This window comes from Dermacentor variabilis, chromosome 8, assembly GCF_050947875.1.
Source record: "Dermacentor variabilis isolate Ectoservices chromosome 8, ASM5094787v1, whole genome shotgun sequence".
Lineage (NCBI taxonomy): Eukaryota > Metazoa > Arthropoda > Arachnida > Ixodida > Ixodidae > Dermacentor > Dermacentor variabilis.
Window position 1 is genome coordinate 79474624 of NC_134575.1, and position 17559 is coordinate 79492182.

A 17559-nucleotide genomic window follows, 5' to 3' on the forward strand; every position below is an offset into this window, starting at 1 on the left:
GGACATTCACTTGCAACTGGAGACTACGCCAAGGTATCTGAAATGTCGTCGTGTACCGCTAGCTCTTCACTGAGCGGTACACGAATAGCTGAGCGGAATAGATGCACAGAGAATACTAAAACCTGGGAAATGATCAGCATAGGCTACATCCCTGGTTGCTGTTCGAAAAAAAAATTCGGTACGCTACGCCTCTGTGGGGACTACCGTTGCTAAGTGAACCTTGCATTCAAGGCAAACACCTACCATCTTCCAAAGGCGAGCGAGCTACTTGGCTCGTTTTTTCTTGAAGATTGACCTCCAACAGGCATACCAGCAACTACGAGTGGATGAAACGTTCGCAGGAGTCCTCAATGTGACGACAACAAAGTGACTATACAGAGTTAACCGAGTCCCCTTTGTTGTTCCTGCAGTTTATGGATACCCTGCTAGCTGGACTCAATGGCACTGGTGTGTACGTTAACCATGTTGTTGTGACCGAAGACGTAGCCGGAACGCCTAGAGCGCATAGAATCAGTGCCTGAATGACTGCAAAGCGCAGGACTGCGTGTTTAAAAAATTGCATACTTGGTGCATCCTCCATGGAATTCTTTAGCTGTCACATTGGCGCACAGGAGGCCCGCAGCCGAAAAGCTTAAGGCTATCACGGACGCTTCTGAACCAAAGAACAAGAAATAACTGTAAAGCTTCCTGTGAATTCTCAGCTTTTAGAGGCGATTTCTTCGAGAGAGAGATTCACTCACGAAAAGCCTACATAGCTTGCTCGACAAAGGTGTTGCATGGCCCTGGGAAAAACGCGAGGGCACTGCCTTTCAGAAGGCAAAACCAATCTGAGTGCGGCACCAGTTCTGAGTCATTGTGATGAGTGAAGCGACCTTATATTTTCATGTTACGCTTCACCATACGGCGTAGGAGCCGTTCTCTAGCAAATTAATAACGAAGGTCTCGAAGCGCCAGGAACCTTTTCTCCAACAGTAAGAAAGTGCGAGCGAAATTACTCACAATTGGACAAAAGGGGTTGGCGATTATCTTAGGAATGCAGCATTTCCACCAGTACGTCGCAGGTCGGCACGTAACCATGGACACCGACCACAAGTCTTTACAGGTAAATGAGCTCGGGAAGGCAGATCCCGGTGATGCTGTCGCCGCGAATTACACGTGGGTGTTTGATGCTTGGTTGCAACGATTACGAGCTCCGTTATCGCCAAGGCAAAGCTCACCAAAACGCCGATGCTCTTAGTAGGCTTCCCCTTAGGGAACACGACGAACCTGCACCCTCAGGCGATATTTTGTTGCTCAAAGGCATGGAGCCACTACCGCTCACAGGTCAGCGTATGGCACAACTCAAAAAGAATGACAAATGAGTTTCTACTGTACACCGCTGACTGCACATGCTGCACGCCGACCATCGTGGCGTTGTGGCCATTAAGAACACGGCACACAGTCATTTCTGCTGGCCAGGCATGCATGCTGGCATTGAGAAGGTCGCCGTGTCCTGCAACATCCGCCAGTAGCATCAACGAGCAGCTCCCACGCACCGATTCCAGAGTGGACAGCGGCCGCAATGACGCGGTAGACAATTTGCGTGGATTTTGCCGACTGACTTGATGGACGTCATACGCGGTCATCGTGGATGCCTTCACATAATGCGTGGAGGTAAAGGTCATGAAAACGACCACATCACCATGCATTACAGACGCCTTGAGTTCGGTGTGCGCAACCTTTGGTGCGTGTGATGCAAGTTCTTGTTTTTTAAATGTGGCAGAGGATTCTATGAGGCGGGGCGTCCGAGAACTCAAAAAACCGTTCCTTCCAAAACGCACCCCACACTTTTAATACAACAAGCGAAAATAGACACATATAAAACATGCACTCAATTAAAAATTCTAAACTATAGAGAAAATGCTGTAAGAACTATAACAGTCAACACAGCACTCGAGTTAGGGGCACATTATGAGTGTTAGCGCAACAGATCGACGTGGAGGGGCGCATATGAGGGGGCGAAAGAAGTGGCGTTGGTCGATGTAGTTGACCGATGAGCCAGCGACCAGAGCATCGAAGCTGCGGCTTGTTGCAGCTTCCATGCTGATTGTAAGACAGCTTGTTGCAAACTCGGGCCCATAGCCCGACTGTTCGCGCCTGGCCTGCATGCACAGAAGTACGACGACGTTCGACGTCCGTGCTCGGGAAGAGTAGCGAGGCCTGGGAACAAGATGACACAAGGCCCCGTTCGGGTGAAGCCCTGGTTACTAGGGTCCGGAACACGACGGCGAGTCTTCAACTCCCGGTCCAGTGGCCAATTTTCATACTTGCGTCGCTTCCTCGAACTCTCCCTCCTCTTCCGCCAGCGCGCCTAATTTTTCTGCCACTCTCGCCAATTTGACTTTTTCTGATTGGACCCTAGGAACTGCGTGCTCTTTCTCGATTGTGTGGTCTGACTTTTGTTTTATATTCTGGCGCCACACATTCGCATGTTTGACGCTCCTCGACGTCATTGTCTTCCATTCGGTACTGGATTCGCATCCGCACGACACTCTTTGTCGCTCTTTTCTTCTCCTTGCACGACACTATATTAGCACACTTCACACATCACAATGTGCCACGAATAATGGTGACCGACAACGCACACATCGAGGAATTTTGCAAGAGAAACGGCATCAAGCACTACACAAGCGCAACATATCATCTGGCAATCAACGATTAAGGGAAGCGGACGATGGCAGAAAAAAGCGAGCCTTCTAGAAACTAACCGAAGGTTCTGTGCTATGCAGAATTGCACGCTTTCTTTTTCAACAACTTTCCACGCTTTCAACGGGTACACGCGAAACAGCGGAAACGGAAAAATGACAATGCCACGTAGCTTCCTGACTGCATCCGCGACACGCCATGAGGAGGTACCCACAAATGATCACCTCATGCAGCATGGTCGGGGGCAAACAGTCTACTCGCGAAACTTGTGTGGAAAGCGGCTTGGATCCCGGCGATCAACACGCACAAGAGCGGAACGCGTTCTTTTCTGACGAGTGACGACACAGGCGTCACCATGATCACATCCGGCAGCGAACATGCAGCGCAGACCAACGTCACAGAGGAGCATTGAATCCCATGTGGAGATTCCCCAAGCCAAAACTGCGAGCAACATGCGTACACAAGGCAGCCGGGGCCGCAAATTTCGTATGGGAGGAAAATATAAGAGCCGCCAAGCGATGCGCCGAGGCCCCATGCACAATCACACACAACTCAGAGTGGTCGCCCAGTCAAGTCACCCGACTATGACGGACACCTAGTCTTTACCTAGAAAGGGAGGCCATATATATATATATATATATATATATATATATATATATATATACCGTTAATGAAAGGAAGAGTTCAAAAAGAAGCAAAGAACACTGTTCGCGGGAGTGGGACACTGACCAACAGCGGCAGCGTATCGCGTTACCCCTACGCTTGCACCGGTTTCCCCTTGGTTGATGGGCGCGTCGTGCGCTTTCTGGAGCCTGAACTTTCTGTTGCGCGGTGCTGACAAGGAAACCCGCCTTTCGTACAGCTAGGGAATAAACGGTTGTTTTTTAACGAAGACATGTTGGGCTAGACCTTCAAAGCACCACCACGGAACGAGTTTATTGTAATAACCATCACTGCCATTGTAGTCATTGCCTTCACTGGGATTTCTTCAGTGCTGAGTTTTCACGTTCACAGTGCTTCATTTAGCAAATAAAAGAAATTGTAGGGTTGAGCGTCCCAAATCTGTACAGCGGGTTTGAAGCACTGATCGGGATGTCTCGGCGTAATGTGCAATATGTCACTCAAAATCGAGATAAAAGTAGCCAAACTAAGCCACGTGTCCTGATTAGGTGTTCCATTCTTGACTGCTGTCTTTTTCATTATAATTGACCAGCTCCAAGTTATTTGCATGCATTCGTTAGCAGAAGCCTACCGGCTCGAAAACATGGATATATACAGAGCAGCGCCTACGTTTGTGAATGAGCATGGCTTGTGAATGCTGCGCTGGTTGCATTATGTCGTATCGAGTACGCTTCAAATCATCAGAAGTAATGAAAAAGAGAAGGCTATAAAAGAACTGAAGCAGCTACTCTCCATTAAAGGTAACTGCAAGGCGTACTGGCTGGTAATCTTACCCAGCAATAACGCAGATAGCGGTGTTAGAAGCCGTCCTCAGCTCGAGTGGATGGGACATCATAATGCTCGATGACTCCAGTCCTGAAAGCGCGCAAAAAAGTGACATCCACCCGTGCCTTGCCGATTGTGATTTAATACGCAAGTGCTGCGTATTTAACATTATATCTTGAATGACAGCGCAAAGTAAGTCACTAAACAACAGCACACAGACGGCGCACAAGCACAAGCACTGCGAGGTACGAGCAGTGTTATAAACGGAGACTATGCACGTGTATCGACTAAATCAAGAGTGCAGAATGCCATCAAAGGATGTCGTGGGCGCCTCGTGAATACCAAGAAGCCGTCTGTGTCACGTGCGGCTCTTACTGCTAAAACGTGTACATTGATTCCGCGGCTACGGAAAACAATTGAATTAAAGATCCAGTGCCCGTGACAACAGAAGGCAGTGAGTTCAAGATGACATGCGGCGTCGTGCCTTTGCCAACAGCCTGTGGCCTTACATCGATGAATACCTTCGCTTACCTGTGTGTGTGCTGGTAAATCCCTTGGCGTAAAAGCGATATGCTTGTTGGGATACCAGTAATCTCCGCGCTCTACAAGCTGAATGGTCTCAGTTTACCTCCTTGGGGGATGTCTTCTGCAGTCACATAGTGAGGTACAAGTTGAACTCAGTTCAGTTGAACGAATACCTCGAAGTCCCATATGCTATCATGCTTTCCTGGTTGGGATGGCTGACAGTTTTTCACGCGGCACATGCGGCTGTGTGTGACGAGGCATTCACACGCAGGGGTAAGATGTGTGCGAAGTTCTTGAAAGACGGGAACTACAGTACACTATCAAAATAAAAAACCTCCAGAGGACTACTTACAGACGAAGTACGAACATATTGCTATTCGCGTTGCTAAAGTTTCTGGGGTCCACGGACCAACATACGAGACATTCACAGGGCTGCCTGTTGCCGTTGGTTATATAGCTGCATCGAGTACCATGTTTACTTCGTCTGTGCTACTGCCTCTATCCACTTCTACACCCTTACTCCCGGGAATGGTAGTGAAGCGGAGTTCTGGTTAACATCCCTGCCTTTCTATACATCCTTCATCTATTGCAGACCCAGCAGCCCTGTCCGCAAAGTCACGAAGACACCCAGACACGTTCGGTACCATTGGCGAGGATGGAAGCCGCCAGGGGCCAGAAGTTACAAGCTTTCTGGAGTTCTTCAAGTGCCTTCAATTGTCGATTGCATGAGCTGCACCCCTTGCTACGGCTACAACTGTCACCTAGCCTTCCTTGTGGGAAAACAACCTTGATTTGCCACTTGATGCTCGATGTGGCGTTTAGGAACGCTTGTTGTTATCGTATGGGAATGATCGAAAGCCCGATGCGCGACTCCTGTAGGTGCGAAGAAACAACGGAGCACCTGTTGTGTATCTGTCCCCGCTACGACGGGCAGCGTTTGCCCCTTCGGACCACTTTAAACCGGCTGGACTCGAGAACGTACTGTGAGTCAAAGATACTCGGGTCGTGGCCGCGTCAGTCACTGGAAGAATAATTCATGTGCTAGTACAGAACCTGAAGTACACCGGCTTAAGCGAGCGCTTATAGTGCCGCTGTGCGTACCCTTTTCCTTACCCTCATTGTGGCGTAGCAAACCAAACACTCGTCTGGTTGACCTCTATGCCTGTCCTCTCCTTTCTTTCTCTTTCTTTTTCTTGCTCTCTTGCCTTCTCTTGACAATAGGAGCAATCACAGAGTGGCAACGCTGACAGAAGCGTATGGTTTTACCGTTTTGCTTGAGTTCTGTTGAACGAACTTTCATTCGGGGGAGACGTTTGTTGAACACTCGTGAAGGGTCCATAACGTGAAGTTTAATATAAAGAAATTCTTCTGCTGGCTCGCTCTATGCTAGGGCATCTATCAACGCTTACTGCTCTGATCACTTTTATACAATAAATAAATAAATAAATAAATAAACGCCGGGTTGTTGGCAGTCATCAGCACTTGCCTTCAATTTTTCCGTTGTTCTTCTTATCTTCTTTTTCCGAGTTTAGCAGCAACTGAAGTAGGTCCTCCTTGGTGGGCTGTTAACACGATTGATGTCGAGCACATTTGAGGTGTGGAAAACGCTTTGTTCTAAGGAAGCTTATTTTATAACACAGAAAGGACGCGTAGTGGTAATAGTATGAATAGTGAATGGGGTTTATTTTTAACACGAAGTCATGATGTAGTTATAATAGTTACACAACACCGGCAAAGGTATGCGTTTTCGACTGTGAAGTCCTGATTGAAAATTCTAGAAACAAAAAAGGCGGAAATATTCAACTGAAGCAATAATAAACACGATAATACAATTGCTTCAATAGCGTACAAGACATTGTTAGGGTCTCGACATCCCATGCAAAAATATTACGTGCTGTCAATAAGAACTGTTGTGCATGTATTTCCTACAGGAGAAAAGCACGGACGGAAAAAATGTGCTCCAATTTATTCGTCTTTCATCACGCGTTTTTGCAGCTAGGTCAGGGTGGAGGATGCAATTTTCTTAATTATGAGTCGCTCGCCAAAATATTTCAATTTGGAAATACAAGGAAACCTTAGCAAATATGGTTATGACACGAAGACGGGACTGCCTGACGTCTTCCTTGTCGAAAAAGGCGTCCGTTAGGAAAACTTTGTGAATTTCGCACGAAAAGGCATTTATCGTGGGCGCGCTAATACTTTACATTTTTAACGAGTTGAATGATCATTGTCATATCATTTGCATTTGTTTAACGACTTGTACGTTTTAAATTGCCGATTGTTCGCTTCTTCTCGAACATAACAGATCACACCCAAACATAGCAGATGTCAAAGCGGGAAATACCTATGCAGCTGGTGACTGTTGCGAATCGTTCTGCTGCCGGAGAGCAATGGTTTTTGATGCTGACGAACTGGCTCTTGAGTGATTCGTTGGACGATATTACTCTTTTTCATTTAGTTCGTTTATTATTTCATTTTACTTTATTTTTCATTCATTTCATTTATTTATCGTCGCCAATGGAGAGCTATTATTTCGGCAGTCATCAGTTCTGCATCATACGGACGCTGCTGTAGTATAACACTCCACTCCTTGAACCAACGCGGCGATTTACGTGTATCTGTTTTCATTGTCAGTGCATGGTCATGCAGTTATGAAACAATGCAAACACTAGTTTCCTCTAGAAATGGCAGAATATCAGCTTTTGTGAGTGTAAATTGAATAGGAATCGAATACAAATAGTAAACATCGGATATCGAATTGAATGTTTAGTAGGAATATAGTAACATTTCTTCCCGTATAATTAGGTACCACTGTTGTATAGATTAGAGAAAAAAATACAGCTCTATCAGTGAAAATTTGAATCAAACCCACGATCCTTAACTGTCACTCAAACACTGAACCAATAGTCTCTCCAAACAGTATAACCTGATTGTAAACAAACTAAAGTTTTCCGGTGCTATATGACTGCTGAATAAATGATTGCTGCGAAATCAATGGTTTTGGAAAAAAATGTCTCTTGTTGTGGCAGAAAAGAAAATCGGCACTGAATGAATTACGTACCATTGCCACCTGTAAAAGGGTACGTTTAAATGAAAACATTAGCAGCAGTAGAAATAAATATCAGGCTGCCACATGTCTCGATTGCCAAAAACGCCAAACAATAACGTGCAACCTCAATTCACAGGTAGTCATGTACGGTGGCTTCCACATTTTTGTTCGTTTCACTTCTGATGAATTGTGATAGTAAGCTTAGTAGGCGGATAACTGTAGTTAGAGTTAATAATGGGTTGCTGCGAAATATCTAGTTAGTTTTATTAGTCGAAAATACTGAATAGGTTGTTATCGGATACGGATCAAAATAATGAGCGTGAATGTTCGATTCGTATTCCACACTTAAAATATTCATACACCCCTACTTTCTGCCAAATAAACTCTGGATTACGTTGATAACTCACTTTGGTCACAAATATGGAGCATTCGTTGTTTAATTCAATATGACTGGATTGGATGGTTGTCTTTCTTGAATATTCGTAGTCGCCTCAATTAGCGAAATACGATGTTCACTTACAAACGCCAAACGGCATTTTACTATCACGAAAGGCGATGTAATTCTTTGCTATCCTGGTAGCCGTGATTACAATTTATGCTTATAAATAAATGTTATATCAAAGAAGCTGATGCAATTTTTTTCACAGTTGTGATGCCAATGTGTACTACTCTAACGAGATCTTGTTGTTCGCGGCCGTTCTGCTCTCTGTATCTGGACGCATGAGGCACACAGCTGCTCTTGATGTATTATAGTATCTATCGATCAGCGGCTAGGCTAAATTGAAGCTGTAAGCATTAAGTTAGCTAAGCGAGAGAAAAACGAAATTGCCCCTTACCAGTTGACACGCTAGACCAACGTGTTTGTATAGAGCCACGCGAAAGTGCATGTCATGTGTAGCAACATATATATATATATATATATATATATATATATATATATATATATATATATATATATATATATATATATATATATCGTTTTACACTAGCCACTTCAAACTGCTTTGCTCCTTAATGGCAACGTACTTTCAAGCCATCATTATAACTATAGCCCAATGATTGAGTTCACATTGACAGATCAATTCGTGATAACAAGGTTTAGATGTAGTATATCGGAAGGGCCTTGATAACTTACGTCAGGGTTTTCTCTACGGTGATTGATTATAGGGAGCATCCTTTCTATCACCTCATCCGAGGGTAGTTGAGTGAAGATAGACTGCACGGCGAAGATAATTTTGTGCAGTAATCGACTGGGAGGGAGGAGATCTGGAAGTAACAAAAAATCACAAATAATGTTCTTGCGCAGTTTCGCACTTCCTGGAAAGAATTCCTTTTGTTTCCACTATGTGAATGTTTAGCTTTTTAATTCTTACTATGTAACCCTTGGTGACCATGTTGTAATTTCAGAATCAACGCCAATTAATACTGAAAACAGTGCGATGGCTTGGCCCCGCTGTGGAGTTAAGGCGGACAGTGGTGACGGAAAGACGTCGCTAAAGTTCAAAGTGGATATGTGGCTGCAGCAGTGCCTTATTGCTGGAAGCTATGTTCTTTGAACCATTATCGAGAAATAAGCTCCCAAAAGAGGTATAAACTGCGGTCCTATTGCACTTGTAACGAACAGCCACGTCTCCTTTTTGCACTGGCGAGTCGAAGACGACTACGCGTGCTGTCATTGCGAAATAGATCGTGATGTTGGCTCCCGCTAGACTGATCTTGCACTATTATCACCTTTGCAAATTCGTCATGATCAGCCTAGTTACGCCTACTGCAGGGCAAAGGCCTCTCCCATACTTCTCCAACTACCCCGGCGATGTACTAATTGTGGCCATGTTGTCCCTGCAAACTTCTTAATCGCATCCGCCCAACTAACTTTCTGCCGTGCCCGGCTACGCTACCCTTCTCTTGGAATCCAGTCCGTAACTCATTATGACCACCGGTTATCTTCCCGCCTCGTTAAATGTCCTGGCCATGGCCATTTCTTTTTCTTGATTTCAACTAAGCTGCGAATTAAATCTAATTATATTTATTACAGGTTGCAGGAATCCCTCAAGTCACCGTGGTGCTCCGCACTGGTACGTCGCCCGCCTACACCATGACCGACGCCACTAACGCGCCGCCTACACCAATGTCTGTCGCTGTCACTTCCGCCAGCGTTCTTCCTCAGTGCGACCCGGCCATCTTCAACGGGACCAGGGAACATGATGCCTAACACTGGCTGTACGCCTATCAATGTATAAGCGCTCACAATAAGTGGGATGACCAAACAAGCAGCCAGCCCATACAAGCAGCTTTCGCTGCTCCCCCATAGCCAGAACCCTATCCCAACTGATACTGCGGCCATACAAGCCACCCGTACCCAGATATTTGAAGCACTTCCCCCTTCACTAGCTAGGTTTTGTGACGGCATCGCGTTCCTATGGTGACTGCCCGCCTCTATCCACACATCCGACGGCACCGATCATCTAAGTTCACACCTCCGTCGCTCAACTACGCTTTCGCGATGGCACGGCCCCACCACCGTCATATTCCGCCCCACTGCCAACACTGTCGGCTTCCCTTGTCTCTCTTCACGGCAGTCGCCACAACTTATTCGTCGAGTCGACACGTGGTGCATGTCAGATGTGTTTCGGCCGTGGAACAGACCATCACCTTGCGTGCTTCCGTCATCGCAGCATGTCGTCTAACCGTAGCGCCTTCGGTGAATTTCGCTGCGCGTCGCCATATGTCGCCTAGACTCGTCGCTGAGATGCCAATCAATCAATCAATCAATCAATCAATCAATCAATCAATCAATCAATCAATCAATCAATCAATCAATCAATCAATCAATCAATCAATCAATCAATCAATCAATCAATCATCTTTATTGATTTCAATGAAAACAGTAGATTACAAAGCACAGCACAAACTGACCACCACAAAAATTTTATGCCGACCACCAGTCATAAAGCTGTCACTCTCCTTGTCCACGTCGACAGTCGACCTATGTGTTGTGGACTCCCTACTGACGAGGGAAACTGATTAGCGTAGTCCCGCAGGTAAGAACTGCAAGCTCGTCGAACTTTCATATAGCTCAATTTTCTGCTCAGAATGTCTGTGACGTTGTGATGTGTGGTGCGCGACGTGGTGCGGGGCTCGGGACGGTCGAGAGCAGACGACGCGGAGGGCACGCGCGCCGAGCTGGAAGGAGGAAAAACGACGACGCCGAAGAGCGCCCGGCACGTGAACGCGCGGCGCAGGAAAGAGAACAAAAGGAAAAAAGCAACCAATGAGAAAAGACCACGGGGCGTCGGGCAGCCAATCAGTAAATGCCCAATCGGCCAGACCACGACAAAAAGCGTGGTGCGCTGGCAGAACGGGGGCGACACGCAAGAGGACACGCAGGGAGACTCCGGGGAGACGCCAGGATCGTCCCAGGAAACGACGGCAGGAGGAGGTCAACCACCGGAGCGGGCGTTGAAGACGGGCCGTCGGGTTCCGGACCCGAGCCCACCAGGACTTCACCCGCCCGGGGCCTCCTGCCAACCTGTTCCTGTGCGTCGCCCGTCTAACTGAGCGTGCCGTCGGCTCCTCAAGGCCGGTGAGCTTCTGCGCCAGTGGGCAGGACGAGAACAGTCGGGCTACGGGCCCGAGTTCTACGCCAGCTGCCCGGCCAGAACGCCACCCCCGTCTGCCGTGCCGCCTGCTGCCCGAGGCCGGCGTTCGAGCTTCCGTGCCCGTGGGCGAGAGGGGAGCAGTCGGGCTACGGGCCCGAGCTCTCTGCCCGGCCAGAACGCCGCCGCCGTCCACTCCTGCCACCCAGCCGCCAGCGTTACCTCGCCTCACCAGAGCTGGCGCGCTCCCGGTACCCGGTCGGTCAACCTACGCCGCAACCTTTGGTGAGACCGGCGCCACCCCTTCTGCCAGCTTGTCGCCGCGTTGCCGTGTCGAGACTGCGACGCGTCCCCGCCCTCGTGGCAAGCCCGAACTCGCACCCTCGTTAACCTCGTGCAAGCCCTATAAGAGCGTTCCTTACCGCAATGTTTTTTTTTGAGGGTGTATTTCAAGCATGTTTTCTGTTTCTTTTTATTTGCTTTATGCTTCTTTTGTGTGTGATTAAAAGTCTTTGTGTGTGTGTCCAAACCAACGGCTTCGTCCTCAATTGGGTTCTCGGAGGCTCCGCCTAAGAGAACCAACCGAACCATTGAGAACACAAACCTTTGCCCATAAGTGGGTCATCACAAATTGGCGTCCGCGCGACAGGACAAAGCCGTTCGTTTGGATCTTTTTTCTAAAGGCTAGGAACTATGGCTGCTAGCACACGAGATCTGTTAGCCCTAGCCGAACGTATGGGCCTAGAAGGTGCGGAGTTGAGGGCATGGTTTAACGAACAGGAGGCGCGTGCGCGAGAAGAGCGGGCGGCGGAGCGCGAGGCTAAACAGCAGGAACTTGCGCTTGAGGAAAAAAATTTACAATTACGGCTTAAAGTCGCAGAGGCAGAAGGCTCATATGTAGGCAAGAAACAGCCGGAAATCAGTCTTTCTGACTTAGCCACCGTAGCCCAGCGATTGGGTTTGCAGGGGGAAGACTGGCACAGGTGGGTGCAAGACAGGTGGCTGTTAATATGCGAGAAAGCTCAGAGGGAGTGCGAAAGCCGAGTGGCAGAACAGGCGGCTGAGAGGGCACGCCTGGAGGAGGAACTTCGCAGGGTACGCGTTCGCATCAAGGCACTCGCGGATACTTGCTCCAAGGGGCCAAGATCCGCGGTTGAGGATGCAGCGCAGCAGTGCAGCGGCGACCCGAGGGTTCCCTCCGACATGACGTCAGGCCTTGGCGAGCAAAAAGTGTCTCAAGGAGAGACACCTTGTAATGATGCCATTGTAGGCAATGATACTGAGGTATGGTCACAAGACAAGGAGCATATTGCTTCCATACCTCAACTAGTGCCGCGTGAGCACAGCGCAGGCGATGACTGGTTCGTGCAGTGTTCAGAGCTTCCGTGCATGGGACTGGTTCAAAAAGTTGGAACCGAGCACCTCCTACAGGCTAAAGATAGCACGTCTGAGGGTTCGCACCATGGGCAGGATGAACCTGAAAATATCAGGGCTGCTGAGGAACCAGGTTTGGTTTCCATAAAAAGTATTGAGTTGTCCTCACTGTGTTCCTTGAATTCAAGAAAGCCAACTGCTCGTGACCCTATGTGCACATGGGAGGGCTCAGGCATGTGTACCCCACCAGCTTATGGCTTTAAGGACTCAGAACATTCTTTGTGTTCTCATGCACTCGCGTCTGGTTCGACCATTGGCACTGATGCTGCAACCACACATTGCAATGTTGACTACATTAGAGCGCAGACAGTGACTTGGTCGACACCAAGCAGAGACATCAATGCCTGGAGCGTTATGTCCACAGACGGGCCAGTGTACTCTAAACGAAAAGACAGATGTCTAGTCCGCTTAATGTGGGAGAGGGTCACCTGAAGGAGCCGACGCTTCGCTTATGGCTCTTCACGGACTTTTGACCTCGGACTTGGCGACTTCAGCTTGATGGTTTATAGAGTGTTTTGTGACAGCCTTTGATGCTACACTTTTTATTCTATAGAGTTTGCTGTGGTGTTTTCCAATTACTGTCTGTCTTTGATCTGTACGCTCAGTGAATTGTGTAACCAGTGAATTGTGCATTGAAACATTACCGTGCGTTCTTGTGAACGGACAATGACTGTACTGTTGTGAACTATGTCGCACACTGAGCGGCAGTTTTTCTTCTGAAAAACTTGTTAAAAAAGGGGCTTATGTGATGTGTGGTGCGCGACGTGGTGCGGGGCTCGGGACGGTCGAGAGCAGACGACGCGGAGGGCACGCGCGCCGAGCTGGAAGGAGGAAAAACGACGACGCCGAAGAGCGCCCGGCACGTGAACGCGCGGCGCAGGAAAGAGAACAAAAGGAAAAAAGCAACCAATGAGAAAAGACCACGGGGCGTCGGGCAGCCAATCAGTAAATGCCCAATCGGCCAGACCACGACAAAAAGCGTGGTGCGCTGGCAGAACGGGGGCGACACGCAAGAGGACACGCAGGGAGACTCCGGGGAGACGCCAGGATCGTCCCAGGAAACGACGGCAGGAGGAGGTCAACCACCGGAGCGGGCGTTGAAGACGGGCCGTCGGGTTCCGGACCCGAGCCCACCAGGACTTCACCCGCCCGGGGCCTCCTGCCAACCTGTTCCTGTGCGTCGCCCGTCTAACTGAGCGTGCCGTCGGCTCCTCAAGGCCGGTGAGCTTCTGCGCCAGTGGGCAGGACGAGAACAGTCGGCCTACGGGCCCGAGTTCTACGCCAGCTGCCCGGCCAGAACGCCACCCCCGTCTGCCGTGCCGCCTGCTGCCCGAGGCCGGCGTTCGAGCTTCCGTGCCCGTGGGCGAGAGGGGAGCAGTCGGGCTACGGGCCCGAGCTCTCTGCCCGGCCAGAACGCCGCCGCCGTCCACTCCTGCCACCCAGCCGCCAGCGTTACCTCGCCTCACCAGAGCTGGCGCGCTCCCGGTACCCGGTCGGTCAACCTACGCCGCAACCTTTGGTGAGACCGGCGCCACCCCTTCTACCAGCTTGTCGCCGCGTTGCCGTGTCGAGACTGCGACGCGTCCCCGCCCTCGTGGCAAGCCCGAACTCGCACCCTCGTTAACCTCGTGCAAGCCCTATAAGAGCGTTCCTTACCGCAATGTTTTTTTTGAGTGTGTATTTCAAGCATGTTTTCTGTTTCTTTTTATTTGCTTTATGCTTCTTTTGTGTGTGATTAAAAGTCTTTGTGTGTGTGTCCAAAACAACGGCTTCGTCCTCAATTGGGTTCTCGGAGGCTCCGCCTAAGAGAACCAACCGAACCATTGAGAACACGAACCTTTGCCCATAAGTGGGTCATCACAGACGTCCGTGTCGAGGGAGCAGCTGAACAAGGGCTTGTGAATACTGGGTGCGCCGTTTCCATCCTCCGTGAGAACCTTTGTCGTAAGCTGCAAACGTCACTATCTCTTTCTCTGGCATGACACTTTGCACTGATAGCGCGCAGGGTATTCGTCCTACAGCGGCATGCACCGCCCGAGTCGTCAGCCAAAGCGTTTTGTACATCGTCGAGGTTTTCGTGCTGCGAAATTGTCTTCGCGATCACATCCTCAGATGCGACCTCGTGTCATATCATGCTATAATCATCATTTGTTCTCGCTAGCAAGTAGCCCTTTCGCTATTAAGCGACACACGATCGGCGGGCGCCGACCTTCACAATACCTTCATTGACGCTGATGCTCACGTACCTCCGGAGATGTCAGTGCTTGTGGTCTTGTGTGCTGCAGCGCCAGAGCGCACTCTTGTATTTACAGCATCTGATGTGCTTGCTCACGGCAAGGACTTATGTCTCCTATTCGCTGTTCTCCCCTTTACATCGGGATATGCCTTGATGCCCGCATGTAATCTGCAACGGTACCCAGTGACCATACTACATGGTGAGACCTTGGGATTTATTCAAGTTTTCATGTGTAATAAAGATTTTGACCTTCAAAACTGCGAGACCCATTTACACCTGGATGCCGTAACTTCTGTTTCAAGAACGTCAGAACGAAACCCCTCCACCGCGCCCTACTGGAGCACTACAACCACTATGGTGCCTGGTTCAACTGTTCTTCAGCCGTTTCCGACTGCACCATCATCGCAAGCCTTTCGTCATCTTATCGCATCCAATTCTTGCCTTCGTTAACGTGTTCCTTTCTTCGTTCAAGTAAACTGAACATCCTTGACTCACACAAGTGTCTATCATAATACAGACACCGGTTTGCATGCCGTCTTGTGACAGCGTGAACATTGCGTTTTCACAGGAGATAGCAGCATAGGCACAGGCCGCATCTGATCAGATTTTCGACGATCGCTGACTGTTCGACGCTATCGGAGTTCTTTGAGTGTAGCTTGTTTATGAGGGCAAAAATTCGCCCAACGAAACGCCAGTTGCGTCATTCCCAGTTTTGCTGCTTTCTTCACCGTCACTATTACGTGAGAAAATCATGGAAGCCTCCTCGCCTCTGATGTCTATTCATGAGCCCCTGACACTATCGATGGACCTTCGTTGTCCTGGTCGGGAGGCAGCATATGTTTACTGCCTATACCCATAACGAGACGCCCTCTTTTTCTATGCTCCCTGATTGGCCAGAAGGCCCCCATTTCAGGCCCCGCAGTCATTGAAATAAGGGAGATGCACCTTATGTTAGCGATAGCGATTTGACGAAGGCGACGACTACGCCCCGTCTGTGATTGATACAGAGCTCATGTTGTTCGCAGCTGCTAGAATGATCTTCAACCATTATAGCTTTTGTAAATAAATCTCATTTCACATTTAATGTTTCCGTGCTGTAATAACAGAATATTATAATACTATTTATTATTATTGTTATCCCACGAATACAGAAAGAAAGTTTTGAATAAAACGCTACAAAATGAGCAACAATAAAAAAATTACATGCAGTTCAGCGGCCGAGTACATGCACAGAATAAGACAGAAACTAAGTATTTGCTGACATTCTTCACTTTAGATTTGCTGTTTGCCTGCTAACAAATAAATGGCATGTACGTACAAAGGGAGTTGCATGTATGATTCCTCTCTCGTGAGGTGATGAATACTTTGGACAAACAAATCAATGCCTAATGTTTGTATATATATACAAAGCGTTGCCCCGCTACACCTTTTTGTGGATTGCAAATCATTTGGCTGCGTTTCTATTGCTAATGAAACTTCTATTACCTTCAAACACGCAAGCCAGATGGTAATAGAAACAGTAAAAGCGTACATCGTAAAGATTAGGCGAGGGGTGTAGGGGCACATGTACAAGTGAACCATCGGTACTTCTTCGCGAGGAAGAGTTTCGCTATATGTGCGAGTCTAGAGAGTGTATACTTTTAGTCATTACATCATCGAAGTTTAGCGTTCGCCCGGCGCATTGACTTGTGTTTGGTCTTTGATTTCTGTGTAGATGTCAGAACGTATTGAATAAAATATCAATTGGGAGTCAACGCCGCGCTGCCCTGTTCTTCATTCATTGACCGTGTTACTTTCGCGCTATTGCGAAACATAACATGGATTCTAACCAACTCGTCCCTCTTGTTATCAAGCTCTTGATAAAAAACACGGAGGTCGAAACAAAAAGAAGACCGCACGCTTGGAACCATATCAGCAGGGGAAAAATTACAGGCACTTTGTATTCCCTGAAGAGGCGAGTGTTTAGTGAAAGGGGCAGGAATGCGGAAGGGTCTACATTCCCTGGTAATCGATATCCTGCGGGACTCGCAGTGAAATAGAAGCAGTAGATCCGAATATGTGATAATTCATCGAATTATTTGGTATAAAAAGAGGTCGTCGGTACGACTGCCTGTGCGGCTAAGTGACGTAATCGTACGATGAATATTCGGAATTGAGGAGTTGTTTGCGCCAGAGTTCAGGAAACAATGTTTAAGTATTTTATGAACTTTTTATGAACATGATCGTTTAGTAGGCTGTTTGAACCTCTTCTGCCATTCCAAACCAGTGAAACATGTTTCAGTATTGGGAGGCATACGGATGTGAATAACTTAAGGAAGGAAAGTGGGCTACAGAATAGATATCTTGCTCTTGATGAGAAAATAGGGAGCTCGAAACAAAAAGAAGACAACATGCTGTGAGCCATATTAGCATGAGGAAAATTAAAGGTTCTTTGTATTCCCTGAAGCATCGAGTGTCCTGTGAAAGTCTTGTAAGTCTGCAGAGAGAACAGACCATTGCTGGCCTCGTGATGTTACGCGTGTATAGTTTGCACATAAGATTAATGTATTACGAAAAAAACGCACCAACATTGATCGATTCAGCAAGTG

The 17559-nt window shown here is 48.2% G+C and overlaps 1 protein-coding gene across 1 annotated transcript in view; it reads right to left on the reverse strand.

Moving 5' to 3' along the window:
- Positions 1-17559, reverse strand: part of LOC142591126 (cytochrome P450 3A13-like) — a 97527-nt gene that overhangs the window by 22597 nt on the left and 57371 nt on the right. Inside the window, exons 7-9 of the mRNA XM_075703507.1 lie at positions 8841-8971; positions 6143-6218; positions 4140-4221 (exon numbers count right to left, since the gene is read on the reverse strand). Of these exons, the coding sequence (XP_075559622.1) occupies positions 4140-4221; positions 6143-6218; positions 8841-8971 (289 nt within the window). The remainder of the gene's footprint in view (positions 1-4139; positions 4222-6142; positions 6219-8840; positions 8972-17559) is intronic.